Below are 15,020 nucleotides of genomic sequence, written 5' to 3'. Positions count from 1 at the left end.
GTGCTGCTTTGCCAAGGGCATTGGGGAGCTGCTCCCCACAACGGGGCAGGGCCTGGAACATAGAATTTGCACTACTTTGCCCTGTACCCCCACCTTTTCAAGTCTCCAGCCGCGGTCTCATCATTCCCCAGGGACCTTCACCAGCCCCATCTCTCTCTGCCCTCCTGGCAGAGGCTCCCAGGATGAAGCAGACTCATACCCTGGCCCGACAGAGCTCAGTCTGGGGTCTGGCCGCCCCAGCACCTTGCACTGTGCCTGGAGCAGGGCAGATGCTCAGGCAATATTTGCAGAATGAGCGGCTGGAGGAACAGCTCTGGAGGCAGAGGCAGAGGGCGGTGTGTTGGAGCTGTCAAGACAGACCAGGTGCTGAGAGAGGACTCCTCGGAGGAGGTAGAGCTGATCTGGGGTTTTGAAGGATGGATAAGAGTTGGACAGATAGGTAGGGTGGGAAAGGCATTCCAGGAAGAAGGAGCATCCCATCCACACCCTGAAACGGACGGTGTGTGATTGGGGGCGTAGGGTCTGTGTGAGCACATGGCTGGAGGCAAGGCTGGAGAAAAGGGCCTGCATGTGGAAGGACCCTTTGACCTGGGGGCGGGCACCTGGCCTGCTGGAAGGAGGCCAGCAATTAGCCCCTTCGGCTGGGTCCCAGGTCTTCGTGCTGCAGGCCTGGCCGTGGAGGGCAGCCAGGCCATGCGGGGAGGGCCCTGGGGGGTTGCCAGGGCTTGTCAGAGCTTGTCAGGGTTTGAGACTGTGTGACTCAACCCAAAGCTACCGGTTCTGCTCCCCTGGGCTGAGCAGGTCATGGGATTAGAACCTCTCAGGGCCAGCTGGTTGGAGCAGGCTTTGTGACCACATGTACGATAGAAGCAGGATCAGCTGTGGTCTCCGTCTTTCCTGGCCATGACCCTGGGCAAAGCATTGATTTCTTTATGCTTCGGTGTCCTCTACGGTAAAGGTAATAGAAGCTACCTCTCAAGTTCATTACAGAAATTAACCAGGTAACTTGTGTAAAGTTTTCCTTTTTCCTCCTCACTTCTCTCTGCTCCCCTGCCCCCACCCCCCATCTCCTTAGCACAGCAAGACCTTTGGGCTTTGGCCTCACTAGGATTTGAAGGATGGGGGCATCCTGAGCCCTGAGAGCCCACCTCAGATCCCTCCTTCCTGGATGGAGAATGCCCCTGTTAAATACGCATGCTTTAGGCCAGTGGCTCTGGGTCTCAGGCCACAGCGCCAGCGTCAACATCACTTCTAGAAATGCGACAGTTAGAAAAACACGTTCCCAGGCCCACCACTCACCTCCTGAGTAGGCGCTCCGGGGGTGCCCAGCAAGCTGGCTTTTTTTTTTTTTCTTTTCTTTTCTAGGGCCGCACTCGTGGCATATGGAGGTTCCCAGGCTAGGGGTTTAATTGGAGCTGAAGCCACTGGCCTACACCGCAGCCACAGCAACGTGGGATCCGAGCCTCGTCTGCGACCCACACCACAGCTCGTGGCAATGCCAGATCCTTAGTCCACTGAGCCAGGCCAGGGATCGAACCTGCAACCTTATGATTCCTAGTCAGATTCGTTAACCACTGAGCCATGACAGGAACTCCAGCAAACTGGGTTTTAATAAGCCTTCCAGGTGATTCTGACACAGGCTCAAGCATGAGAACCACTGCCTTGGGGGCACGGAATTCCGAAGGTCTCTCCGTGGCAGGAGCCTAGTTTTGGACCTGGGGTCAGAACACATGGGTGCCCAGGGGCCCTGACTGCATGGGCTTGTAACCCGTGCAGTCACTCGGAGCCTTGAGCTCAGAAGAACCTCTGATTGGTTTAATGCTCTTCTGTCTCTGTCTTGACATCTGAAGACAGAGATGCAAGGGGCTACGCGTTTTCGTTTTGCCCTTGAGCCCGCGGATTCTGTCACCAGGCCTGGGTGATGGTCTTAGGTTAGCTGGGTCTCCTCTCTGAGGCTCACCATCCCCCTCTGTCGGGGAGGGGGCATGAGATTTAAGTGGAACGCCCAGGGGGGTGGGCATAGGTCCAGCAGTGGGCCTGGGCCTCGCTCAGGCCAGAGTGTGTGGCTCCCCGAGGCCGCGTGCCAGCGCTGGGCTCACCTCTGGAGATGCCGCCACAGCAAACAGACACTGGCCTTGGCTTGACGGGGCTTCTGGTCTGGAGCGGGGAGACAGATGCAAGAGATGCACACAGTGAGAACTGCTCTGAGGGCGCCTAATGGGGGGATCTGGCCTGGCTGGGGCTCAGCGGAGGCTTTCTCAGGACAATGAGCAACCGTCTGAGCGGGAGTGGATGAGGACTGGGTGTGGGCTGGACAGTAGTGTCCGGATGGAGGCAACTGCCTTCTGCGGAGCTCTTTTCAGAATTATTAATAACAGATCTCTGGGGAGGCTGAAGGGAGAGAGAAGACGGTCAGGCGGCTGCCTCAGGGGCCTCGTCGCCCAGATTGGGCTCTTTCCCTTCAGAAAGGCCCTAGACCGCATGCATTTGGCGCTGGGAGGGGGGCCTCCTGCAGCAGGGTAGGGACGTGGCTTCGCCAGCTGGTGCCGCAGGCGAGTTCTTCACCCCCTGGAAGCCTAGGCTTTTCTCTTGATGCACACGGGCCCTCCTGTCCCCTGTCGGTGGCGGTGGCGGGGCTGGGGTGCTGGTCCGGGAGATGAGCTCTCAGATGGCCCAGCTCAGTGCCACCTTCAGGCAGTGCTCAGTATGGAGTCGATTCCTCTGCGTCTGTCGAGATGCAAGTGGGAGCCCAGGCTTGGATCAGGAGCCCCTTTGGCCCAGGCTTGCTCCTTTCTTTAACTGTGAGGCAGGTGAGGCTGACAAGCCGTTTCCCAGAGATGATCCGCTGAGATCAAGGACCGACCAGCGTTGGGAGCCCCAGAAGCAGTGGCTTTGGAGACAGCTGAGTACCCATTTCTCCCCGTGCCTTCCCGGGCTAAATGAAACCCACCAGCGATGTCACAGAGGGGGTGAGCTCTCCCATGGGTGTCCTGGGTCCAGGTGCCGCTCTGTCAAGGGTGCAAACAGCTTTCATTTATCGCAGCCGTCGCTGCAGCAGGCCTTCACCGCATTCATGGAGAAGGTCACTGTTAGCTGGGGACCCTCTCCTTGTCCAGGGTCACCTAGCTCGTGAGTGGCAGACCCCAAAGTCTGCCAACTTGGCTCCCATAGTGACACACTGTGGAGGGAGGGGCAGGTCTTGTCCTTTCTGGGCCCCACTGTCATCATGCATGCCCCGAGGGGTGGGACTGACATTCTCGGGGCCCCTTCAGCTCCCGTGTCCGGGCCTGTGTGTCTGGGGAGGGGCGTCTGTGCCCTGGGGAGTTCTGCCGTCTCATCGCCAGGCCGCTGTTGTCTCTACTGTGTCGGAACGGGCTCGCTTCCCCAGGTCCTCTGGGCTCCAGCCTCCCAGGCCTGCCACCCAGGGCCGACCGCTGGCCCTGCTCCCTCCCCCTTAACCCACAAGGAGGAGCAGGGGTGGCCAGGACTGGTGGTTTTTCCATGCGTGGCCTGGGGCTAGGGCGGGGCACAAGCCTGTGGGAGAGATTCCGAAGTGGGAAAGAGTTTGATGGCTCCGACCAAGCTCTGTGTGGCTGGAAGATGGGAGTGTGTGGTGGAGGGGAGCTTGGAGTGGGGGAGCAGAGGTGCCAGACTGCAGAGGGCTTGTGGGGAGCAGTTAAGGGGTTTGAGGCAGAGGAGGGGCCTGATCAGGTCCGCCTCGAGAATGACTGAGAAAGTACCAGCTAACGTTTCACCCTTAACACCGCGTCAGGCATTCAGTAGCCGTCTGTCAGGTTGGATGCTTTTCGTGGTGACAATCCGTCTGAATTCCCGGATCCCACTCCTACCAGCTGGGGGTATTTGGGCCATTCACTAACCTCAGGACCTTATTTTCCGCACCAGTAATACAGGAAGAAAGATAAGGCGCCTTCTCCCGGGGATTTTCCTAGGATCAAAGTGAGAGGAGCCCAGCCATACAGCCAGGGCCCTTCCTCTGTGTCACCTGCCCCCCCTGCTTCCCCGTTGGGGGCTGGGTATTCCTCAGCCACTGGCTCCACAAGGCCCCAGGCGCAGTACAGCCCTTACAGGCAGGGTCTTCCTTCCCAGATCCCTTTCCTGACCTCAGCCTTGGCCCTGCAAGCCGCAGACCTCTGCCTCCTCCTCGGACGCTCCCCCGGCCTTGAAGCCCTGGCCAAGGGGCTCCCAGCCTTAAGAGCCCGTGGAAATTCCCGGTGCGCCGGAGTGACGCGAGGGGAGCATGCGGGACCTGCGGATGGCACGGGCCTCCTCCGAGCCTCCCTTTCCTCATCTGCAAAATGGGAATGAGAATACCCGCTACGTTATTAGTCGCCTGTGGCTCCTGTCACAAGTGACCACCGTTTCAGTGGCCTAAAAACACACGTTTATTCTCATGGTTCTGGATGTCAGAGTCCCAAAATAGGTTGGCAGAGCTGGTTTCCTTCTGGAAGCTCCAGGGGAAAACCATCCGTTTGCCTTTCCTGGCTTCTAGAAGCTGCCTGCATCCACTGGCTCCTGGCCCCTGCTCCGTCTTAGAGCCGTCGGCGCGGCATCATCCTCACGTGGACTTTCCTCTCTCTGACCCTCTTGCCTCCCGCTTCCAAGGACACCTGTGACTGCACTGGCTGTACCCCGATAGTCAGGGTAATCTCCCCATCTCCAGAGCCTTGACCAGATCACATCTGCAGCGTTCCTTTGGACCCCGTGAGGTAACAGAGGCCCAGCTCCATGCATTAGGATGCCAGCATCTCAGGGGGCCAGGATTCAGCCTGTCACACATTGCTTGCAGGGCGGTTGGGAGGATTTAAGTGAGACGAAATGCGAGAGGCTCAAGCAGGACTTGGGACATGGAGACGGTCCCTCCCTTCATTCGTTTCCTCTCCGTCCTCTCTCGGGGCCTGTCCCTCCTGGTCTCAGTACAGAGAGGCCCGTTCCACCTCCCGCAGCTGCAACAGGGGCGGGCAGGCTGTGCCCTGAGCCCAGCCTGCAATTCATAGGAAGCAGCACACCGGGCGCTCTGCCCCCCAGTGCCCCCCGCGGCCCTCGGAAAAGCCCCCCTTTTCCCCCTCCCATGCCACCCTCCCGGGGGCGGGGGGGGCAGACCTCCTCTCAGTTCCTGGCCAGCCGAGCATTTCCCATCATTCCCAGGGATGGCTGATGGGAAGGCTGAGCTCACTGCTCCCCGGGGAGGGCGAGGGGTGGAGGGAGGAGAAGGAGAGGCTGGCGGCCGCTGCTTGGAGACTAGGGGAGAGGAGAGGCCGGGAGGGGAGCTTTGCCGTGGGAGAGGTGGAGGCCTTGGGGTGGAGGGAGAGGGCGGGGCGGGGTCCAGGCTGGGACCTCCTGGGCCCAGCCCTGGCCGCGCTGCTCTGTCTGCCTGTCGGCTGCCCCTCCTGAGAGGCCCCGGTCCCGAGGCTCTGGATGTGTGCTGGGCGTGGAAGCGGGGGTCACGGGCCAGCGGGGACTGGGAGCGAGGAATTGGGCCTGTGCTGAGAAGAGAGCCGGCTCAGCCAGCTCATGTCCCGCCCCTTCCCTCTGCCCAGAAATCGGTACCATGTGTCATTTGGCTCATTGTCTGCCTTCCGTGTACCTCATTTTCCTCATTTGCATGTGTGGGGGGGTGGGGGTGGGGGCGGTAGGTAATAACACCATCGTGGGATTTGAGAGGCAGTGATGTTGAAATGTACACTCTGCTGTGTAAGGATGTGCGCTTTCACGCAGGTGCACGTCCCTTTAACGTTCTCTCTCCTGCATCTCGAGGACCTGGCAAACTCTTACTCATCCAGCTCAGATGTCGCTTGCTGTCTGTGACTTCCTCAGCAGCCCCCTGTCCATCTGGAAAGCGTGGACCTGCTCCCTCCCAAGTTACCCTCTTTTTTGTTAGTTTGTTTTTGTTTTTGTTTTTGTTTTTGTCTTTTGTCTTTTTAGGGCCGCACCCGAGGCATATGGAGGTTCCCAGGCTAGGGGTCGAATTGGAGCTGTAGCTGCCGGCCTATGCCACAGCCATGGCACTGTGGGATCCGAGCCATGTCTGCGACCTACACCACAGCTCATGGCAACGCCGGATCCTTAACCCACTGAGTGAGGCCAGGGATCGAACCTGCAACCTCATGGTTCCTAGTCGGATTCACTTCCGCTGCACCACAATGGGAACTCCCCGAGCTACCCTCTTCATAACCCCCTCTTGGCGCCTCTTGCAGGATCGTTGCTGGTTTGTGCATCCACCTCCCCAGCCGTGCATGGGCGGTGCAGGTCACCACAGAGCCCTCTGCTTCTCAAGGTCACTATGGTTGTGGTAGAACAGAGGCAGGATGGTGAAGGTGCTGGGGCAGCTGGCCTCCCAGGGTCTGGCCTGGGCAAGGTCCCCACAGGGCAGTTTGGAGATGCTGCTCAGAGCAGATGGCCGGTCCTCCGGGGGCAGGAGCCCGTTGCTGTCTGTGATGTCAGTGCTCACGCCTGCTCCCCAGTCCTGCCGAGCGTAGTCAGGACACGGAGGAGGCCGTGTTGGCCATGAGGTTTCCTGAGGCCTGGAAGCCTGCCAAGGGAGGGGGGCAGAGTTTAGGGAGAGGCGTCGAGGTCCTAAGGAGTGTGTCCCATAAGCTCATGCACCATACTGCAGGGACCCCCCAGGAGGCCCGTGACCCAGTGCCTCGGGCCCACCAGATACACAGAGAGGACCAAATAAATGTTGGAAGATGTGGCGTGATGGTCAAAGGCGCGTCCACCCCCTTGCTGTGTGTTCTTGCCTGTGGTTACTTGTCCCCTCCCCCATCTCCATCTCTCCAGGGTTCTGAATAGCCTTGTTCATCCTGGCACTGCAGGTGTCGCTCAGTGCCCTAGTCCTACCGTATATTGAACTGGGACTGTGGTCCAGGACATTCGTTCCCCTCCACACCCTGGAGGTGGTCATGGGACCCCATTATCCAGGTGAGGACAGGTGCAGTGAGGAGCCATGAAGTGCCAGGGTAGAGATCTGGACCCTGTTCCAATGGCTCGGCCCTACTTCTTTCACCATTTGTGGGGCTTCCCAGGGGTTGGGGGACAGATGGCCTGAGCCTCTGGCTGGGGGCAGGTGGAGCTGGTTCCCAGTTGTGACTCCAGAGGGCTAGTGGCTCAGGCCCTCCCCGCCTCCCCTGCCCCCCAAGGCTGTGTGAGGAGCAGGCTGGAGATGGGCTAGCAATCCGGCCATGCTGCTGTGGCCCCGGGGTGTAGGTGCCCGGGGAAGGCGCTGCCCTGCTTGCTACCTCACTGACAGCAGCGGCTCTTGGCTGGCTTCAGTGTGCCCACTGCTTCCGCAAGCCTGTGTGTTCTTGGAAGTAATGGAAACGCATTTCTTAAAAAGGCTCGATAATTCAGCCTTGTCCTAAGAGCAGGTCTTCGTCTCTGCCCAGCTCTCTGGCCTCCCAGGAACGCCTCACACGCATTATCTCCTCTCAGCTGCCCGGGCCCGTGCAAGGTAACCTGACCCGCACAGAGAGCCAGAGAACCCGCTGAACCCTGTCTATCGGGGGCCAGCTCGGGGCCACCCAGCCGGTCTGTTTATTGTGGGGATGGTGGCCGCGGTAGTGGCGGTAGTGTTTTCACCACTCACAGAGCTCTAGCTGGGATCCGGGGCCTTGCTTTACACCCTGGACAGCTGAAGCTCAGGCTCAGGAAGCAGCAGGGCTGCCTGAGCCCAAGCCCTTGGCTCCCTCATGGCGCACGGTGTCTGAGCCAAGCGCAGGCCCTGCCCCACAGCATCTCCCATCCGGGCGAGCAAATACCCACTGCATCCTGCCTGCCAAGGAGAGAGGTGCCCTCAGCCTGGAGGCTCAGTAAAGTCCCTCTTCCAGGGAATAACGCCTCTTTCCCCCTTGAGTTGTCCTCAAGATGAAACAGGAGGAATAAGGTACCTCACATGTGACAAATAAATTATTATTATTATTATTATTTTTGCTTTTTTAGGGCCACACCCGTGGCATGTGGAAGTTCCCAGGCTAGGGGTCGAATCAGAGCTACAGCTGCCGGCCTACACCTCAGCTCACGGCAACGCCTGATCCTTAACCCACTGAGCAAGGCCAGGGATCAAACTGCAACCTTATGGTTCCTAGTCGGATTCGTTTCCACTGTGCCACAGTGGGAACTCCATATAAGATAAATCTTAAAATAATTGTGGGTTTTTGAGTTTGCTTTCTCTTGCTTTAATAAAATCACTCAGAAATTTCAGACAAAGGATAGCTATGATTTTGAGACGGCTGATAAGCACATGCTTTCCGTTCGTAATACTGCTCTTTCAGAGAACCTCTTCTATCTGAGCTGTACCACACGGTGTTCAATACGGCGAGTATTTGGCTCGGAACCCGCTTAGGATAAACCGTATCTTTCAAAAGTCTCTAATTCTTTTCAGATCCAGAAGCGCTGTTAGTCGATTTTCACTTCCTGATTTCTCAAGCAGATGGTTTGAGCTGCTGACGTTTCTTATTTTTGCTCTGCGACTGTGGGCAAGTTTCTTCTCTGTGTTTCTCCCTATCGAGAGTAGGGATCACGAGGATATTTCTCTCCGGGTTCTTGTGCAGAGTAGATGAGTCGAATACAAGTGTTTAGAAGAGTGCCTGCCTTGTATTAAACTCTTAACAAACATCAGTTATAATCATCATCATCATTATTGCGATTTCTTTCTTTTTTTGTCTTTTTGCCTTTTCTAGGGCGGCCTCTGCAGCATATGGAGGTTCCCAGGCTAGGGGTGGAATCGAAGCTGTAGCTGCCAGCCTACACCAGAGCCACAGCAACTCAGGATCCGAGCCGCGTTTGCCACTTACACCACAGCTCACAGCAATGCAGGATCCTTAACCCACTGAGCGAGGCCAGGGATCGAACCCGCAACCTCATGGTTCCTAGTCGGATTCGTTAACCACTGTGCCAAGACGGGAACGCCTATTGTGATTTCTTAATAAGAAAATACACCCAAATTTAGTTCTCAGATGCAGCCAGGTGGCTTTTCAGTGAACACCCCGTGTTCAGCTGACATTTGCAGAGTGCTGGCCTTCAGCTCGTCTGGGCCTTGGTTGTGGGGCTCAGCTGCTCCCTGGCTCTGCCCAGGGACCTGGGCTCCCGGCTCAGCGGCTGTCTCTTGCTCGCAGCCCCCAGGGCCCTGGGTGAGGCTGAGCTCATGAAAAGTGTCGGCAGAGCACTTTGTGGATCGATGCTAACTAATAGCAGCTCCCTGGAGCTGGCTCCTGTAGGGAAGACCATCGTGGAGGCGACTTGGCCCGGGCTCAGGGACGGCACCGGGGAAGGCCAGTGCTGTCCTCAAGGCAGGACCCAGGAAGGCTTCTCCCTGAAGCCTCCTGCCGCTTTAGCCAGCAGCTAAAGTGCTGAGGAAGTTTGGAAGTGGGCAGGGGGTGTTCCCGGCCATGGGGGGAGGAGGTTTGCCCCTTTAGTGGCAGAATCAAGAGCCCCCACATCTGGCCAGCCCACTCATCTGGTCACTTGCAGGCCAGAGCTGGGTGCCCAGCCTGTCCTAGGTATCTTCTTGTCAGGGATCTCCTACCACTATCTCGCGAGAAGTCAGCATTGCTGGTTGAAATAGACAGCTGCTGGCCTCTGCCCAGACGCATGGCTGTCTTAAGGCAGCTTCCGTTCAGTTGCAAGCATGGATGGGAAGTTGGCATGGGACCCCGTGTGAGGAAGGATGTGGGCAAGCCCCCCCATCCCAGTTCTGTCCCGCTCTGCGTCTTAGACTGAGCTCAAGTCTTTTTTGGGAACTGCTGAGGAGGCAGCAGACAGGGACTGTGCCCTCTGGGAGTTCCTAGTCTGATGGAGAGGCCAGGTCCTGTCCTCTGGGAGAGAGACTGTGTTCTTTTTTTTTTTTTTTGTCTTTTTAGGGCTGCACCCGCAGCATGTGGAGATTCCCAGGCTAGGGGTCGCATCGGAGCTGTAGCTGCCGGCCTACACCACAGCCACAGCCACACCAGATCTGAGCTGACTCTGCAACCTACACCACAGCTCACAGCAATGCTGGATCCTTAACCCACTGAGCGAGGCCAGGGATTGAACCTGTGTCCTCATGGATACTAGTTGGCTTCATTAACCACTGAGCCATGATGGGAACTCTGAGAGACTTCGCTCTGATGGGGGAAATGAGGTTCCTGCTGCCTGGGACTCCCTCTCTGATGGAGGGGGCCTAGCCCTCTGGTCCTCTAGCAGCTCCTGTCTGAGGAAGGAGGCATGGACTTTGTCTGCTTGGAGGCTGAGGGAGGAGTCACGGCCACTTCCCTGGGGAGAATTCTTATCTGATAGAGGAGATCGGACCTCGGTCAGTCGTCAGGAAGGCTCCCTGTCGCCCTGTCTGAGGGAGGAGGCTCCTCGTGTTCTCTCCCTTCAGAGCCCCGTTTGATGGCCTTTGCCTTGGCTCCCCCGTTCCTGGCCTGACTCATGGAGAGCCCGCGTCTGCAGGCAATCGGCACAGCGAGAGCCGAGCAGGGCGAAGCTGCTGTGGGGCAGGGAAGAAGGCAGAAGGGGGCGCTTTAGAGGGGCTCCTGTAGCAAAGGACGGTGACACGGGAGGTTTCCCAGTGGAGATGCCTTTCTGGGACAGTCTGATGGAAGGAGGTGCCTGCCGGTGTGAGTTCCCTCTGGGGAGAGAGGGCGCGCTCCTCCAGGCTGGAAAGGGGAATTTAAGGGTCACTTGGGAGCACCTGTCTTTATGCAGCCAGACCGCTGGGGTGGAAAGGGCCGCCAGAGACCCTGACCCTCTGCCTGTCCGTGTACTGCCAGCCCAGGGACATCCGCCTTCCAAGGCCCGAGAAGCCCAGAGGAGGGGAGGAAACAGGACGCGTATCAGGAACGCCTTTTCCTTTTCTTTGTAACCAGCCCCTCACTCGGGGCTGCGGAGAGCCGATCCAGCGGGGCCTGCCCTGGCCTGGCTGCTGCCGCCTGCAGCCCCCCACGCTGGGTCTCCCACGGCCTCTCCCTCCTCCGTGCACGCAGCCCCCTGCTGCTGGGCTGGTCCCTTAATTTCACGGAGACTCAGGGCTCTCATCCATAAGATGGGGTAAGACTTCCTCTCTGCCTCCTGCGGAAGTTTGCTTTTTCCTCTCTTTATTGGATTTACATAATTTAGTCCTTTATCCATGGATGTGCCATTGAGCACTTCCTGTGTGCTGACCCTGGGACTGGGGGCAGGGGCAGAGAGTGTGGGTGAGGAGTGGTTATGAGCAGACAGGAAGTCTGTTTGGGACTTGTCTGAGGAGTCAGGGGACATCCGAGTATAGCTGTCCCAGGGCTAGTGAGGAGGGGGTGCAGAGAGGATCTGGCTGAAGATGGAGCTTTGGCTTATCAGCATCTGATAAGGGGCCAGGTGGGTGGAGTCACCAAGGCAACTGCTTGTCACTGGCCCTGGGCAGGGATGGAGGCAAGGCCCTGGAGCCACGGCCAGCTGGACTTCACTCGGAGCCTTTGGGGAGCTGGGCACGGGGCAGGGCTGGGGGACCCCTCAGCCAGGGCTCCAGTGGCCGAGAGGAAAGGGCCTGGGATGGGGTGGGGGTGGGGGTCCCTGGTCTGTGCTCCTGGAGGGGTTGAGACCTTCACCTTCGCAGGTGTCGTGGCAGGTGGGGGGGGTGTAGGTTGGATGCGCCTTGGGATGAGGAGAGCCAACAGGCAGAGAGGTCAGACAGCAAAGAAAGTGGTCAGGCAGACTGACCTCTTCTTCTCATGATTTAAGTCCGTCCTCTGCTGGCTGGAGGGCTGCTGTGGGAGCACGTGTGTGTTTATGTGGGGTGTGTGTCTGGGGAGTCGTAGGTGAGATGTGTGAGGGGTGTGTTGCAGGTGTGTATGTGGGGTGTGCTTCGTATGTGTGTGTGGAGTCTGGGTATGGTGTGTATAGGTGTGTGTGGTGTACCTGTAGTGTGGGTGTGAAGCGTACATGGTGTGTGTGTGTAGAAAGAAAGGGGATGGGTTTTGTAGTCTTTGCCAATGTCTGTAGTGTAAAGTCTCCTTCCAGGGATTTCACCCAAACAGGATGTCGTTGACCGTGAAGTTGGGGAAGCAGTGCCTAGCAGGCCCCACCATTGTAGTGCAATTTAGTAGAATAATAGTAAGTGATAAGTTTTGAGTATGTGTTCCTTTTTGCTTGTTTGTTTTTGTTTGTGTTTTGGCTATCAGCATGCGGCCACTTGATGTGGGATCTCAGTTCCCGGATCAGGGATTGAACTTGGGCTGCAGCCGTGGAAGCACTGAGTCCTAACCCCGAGGCCACCAGGGAACTCCTTCCCTTTGTTGTTAACATGAGTTATTTAATGGTGATTTTATTTTAATTTATTTATTAATTTTTGGCCTGCCCCTGGTATGAGGAAGTTCTCCGGCTGGGGGTCACACCTGAGCCACAGCAGTAACAAGGCTGAGTCCTTAATCCCTAAGCTGGCAGGGAACTCCTATTTAATTGCAATTTTAGGTTAGGGTTTCTTACCATCAACACTGTTGACATTTGGGCAGGAGAGACTTTGTTGGGGTCGGGGGGCGCGCTGGCCAGTGCACTGTGCTCGCAGCACCCCCCAGCCTCCACTCACTAGATGCTAGATGCACCCCTCCCCCAAGCTGTGACCACCCAAAACGTCTCCAGCCATTGCCAGATGTCTCCTGAGGGACAGATTCACCTCAGGAGAGAGCCACTGGCAATGGCTGTGTTTAATAACGAGCTCACAGAATCCCTAGCAATGGGACAGTCGGCTCTGAGGCGCCTGTGTGAGCCGGCTTCAGATACTGGGTACTGTCTGGCTAAAAATAAGGCATGGGTTTTTCTCCCCAGAATTCTTTCTCAGGAAAGAGCCACCGCAGACTGACCATAGCTTTCAGTCTGGACAGAGCCCCTGACCACAGAGGACTCTCAGCCCTGACTGGCCCCCAAGTGACGCAGAGTCACCGATGCCCTGTCATACTGATCTGATTGTGAGACCAGAGAGAAAAGTAATACTTCGGAATTCATATCTCATTTTAATGTAGTATATTATTCTATATCCCTAAAAGTTTGTATGTTCAAATTGGCAGAAAAAAGGAAAAAAAAAAAAAAAGAATGAAAACTCAAATAAAACTTTTTCACCTCTGCAGTCCTCCGCTCTGCCAGTTGAGCTATGGAAGGATGCTCAAAGAAATAAAACTTTAAGTAACGTCTTCCCACTGGGAAAATCACGGCTGCTATGGATCTGGGGCTGCCCTGCATGTAGGGCGCTCCTCTGGGGGCTGCACACATCAGAGTCCCACCCTGGTGGCCAGGCCGCCCACCTCTGATTCACTTCTTGGTCCAAGACCTATTTTTTCCCATCTTCAAGCACAGGGTTTGGCCCTCGCTTATTTGTTTACTCACTCATTCAGAGGACCTACTAAGCACACCAATTATACACCAAGGAAGATGCCTGAAGGAAGACAGGGTTCCTGCTTCTGGAACGTGGGATTTCAGCTCCACGCCGTCCACTGGGGAACGAGGGGTGCAGGCTCGTGTGGATGCTGAGGGCTCATGGGGGCAGGATGGAGCCGAGGGAGGGAGATGCGCCCTTGCGGGAGGCGGCTGTTGTGCGCTGGGCGCATCGTACTTTGTAGCATCCCACCCTTCTGCTGTGCTTTTGAGGGAGGGTCTTATCTGTTTGTGGAGTATCTGTCTAACTGCTCCAGAGTGTAGGTGTCCTGGGGACAGGCCACAGGGGCCTGTATCTCCTAGAGCCAAAGAACCGTGTCAGGCCCAGAGATTGGAAAAACAAAAGGAAGAAGAGCAGAGAGGGAAGTCACAAAGATGGATGGAAAGGGGACAGATGGGAAGGAGGGCAGGGGGCAGGGCAAGGCCCCTTTAAGCTGAAGCAGTCCTGGAGGGCTTCTTGGATGAGGTGACCTTGGGAAGGGAGGAGGGGAGGGATTGCAGTGGGAGAACAGGTGGAAAGGCTATTACCGAAGGAGAATAACAGGGCATGTCCCTGGAGATTTCTGGAATGTGAAGGTCTAAACTGGGAAGCGAATATCATAAGCTGCTGTTTTCTGTCTGAGATTGGGAGGGAACAGACGGCTAAAAAAAACAGAAACCTTCTCTGTCTCTTTGGGAGGTCCCATGACTGTCCCCGCCCACCTGAGGGACGTCTGGGCCAGGACCGTCCCCTGGGCTCTGCCGGGAAGGTGGGGGGTTGGGGGATGAGGGTAATAACAGTAATTACGGTACCAACGATGTCCGCTTCCCTTTATCATTCATTCCCCGCTAGGTGCCAGGCTTTAAATTTGCCTTCCCCCGGGTTAGCTATCACCCCCATTTTCCAGAAGATGGAAAGTAGGCCTCAGAGAGGAAGCAAAACTCAAGGTCACACAGGACTCAGGCCGGGTCTGCTTGCTTCAGCGTCTGCCCTGTTTCCTCTGCCAGCACCCACCCTTCCCTTCCTGCCTCTCGACCCTCGAGAAGGCTGGAGAGCGTTCAGGTGCGGTCTGTGGGCTATCTGGGATCCAGCTGCCAGCCCGCTTGGTGAAATTTTTATCAGCCTGTGATTTTCAGATCTCCAGTTTCCTGGTTCCTAGAAGCTGGGCCAGGCTCCTTTACGAAACTCTCCCCTCGGTCCGTGGCCTCCTGGTGGCTCCCCTCCTCCCTTGCCGTGAACTCCCTGAAAATCTTTACGAATGTGGACCGTGGCCGCAGACGTGAATGTGGGCAGGAGGCTGGAGTGATTAGGGTCCGCCTGGAAGCCTGTGAGCAGTCGGAGCCTTGGGGCTTAACTTGGCTGGGCCCCGTCACCCCCTGCCCCTCATCCCTCAGGCCTGCGCCCAAGGGAGCCACGTGGGAGTCCCAGCAGGGATGTGACCACCAGCAGCCTGGGGCTCTCCTCCCAAGTCTGTGACTCTGGGCACAGCCGTGCGTCTCTCTGTGCCTGAGTTTCCTGGTCGGGGTGCAAGATTCTTCTCTCTTTTGGGCTTCGATTCCCCATCTAGAAAATGCAGCAGGCAGCGCTCCCAGAATCTGAAACAAGGGTGACACTTCCTGCCTTCCTGCCTCCTCCCCCT

At 57.1% G+C, this 15,020-nt stretch overlaps 1 protein-coding gene across 6 annotated transcripts in view; it reads left to right on the top strand.

Moving 5' to 3' along the window:
• The window catches only part of ARRB1 (arrestin beta 1), an 80,515-nt gene that overhangs the window by 26,116 nt on the left and 39,379 nt on the right, over positions 1–15,020 (top strand). For 2 of the 6 annotated variants that reach the window (XM_021062516.2, XM_021062514.2), the window contains exon 1: positions 10,878–11,046. The exons of 3 other annotated variants lie outside the window; for them this stretch is intronic. In XM_021062516.2, coding sequence (XP_020918175.1) covers positions 11,042–11,046 — 5 coding nt within the window. In that variant the 5' untranslated portion in view covers positions 10,878–11,041. Of the gene's footprint in view, positions 1–5,338; positions 5,565–10,877; positions 11,047–15,020 lie in introns of those variants that run through there. One more of the 6 variants, XM_084975257.1, reaches the window with a different exon arrangement.

The sequence above is a fragment of the Sus scrofa genome, chromosome 9 (genome assembly GCF_054392235.1).
Source record: "Sus scrofa isolate SSC_HxYL_T2T_F1_AM1 chromosome 9, Sscrofa_HxYL_maternal_Yorkshire_Landrace_v2.0, whole genome shotgun sequence".
Taxonomy (NCBI): domain Eukaryota; kingdom Metazoa; phylum Chordata; class Mammalia; order Artiodactyla; family Suidae; genus Sus; species Sus scrofa.
Note: the sequence above shows the minus strand (reverse complement) of the source record. Positions and strands in the feature narration are given on the sequence as shown.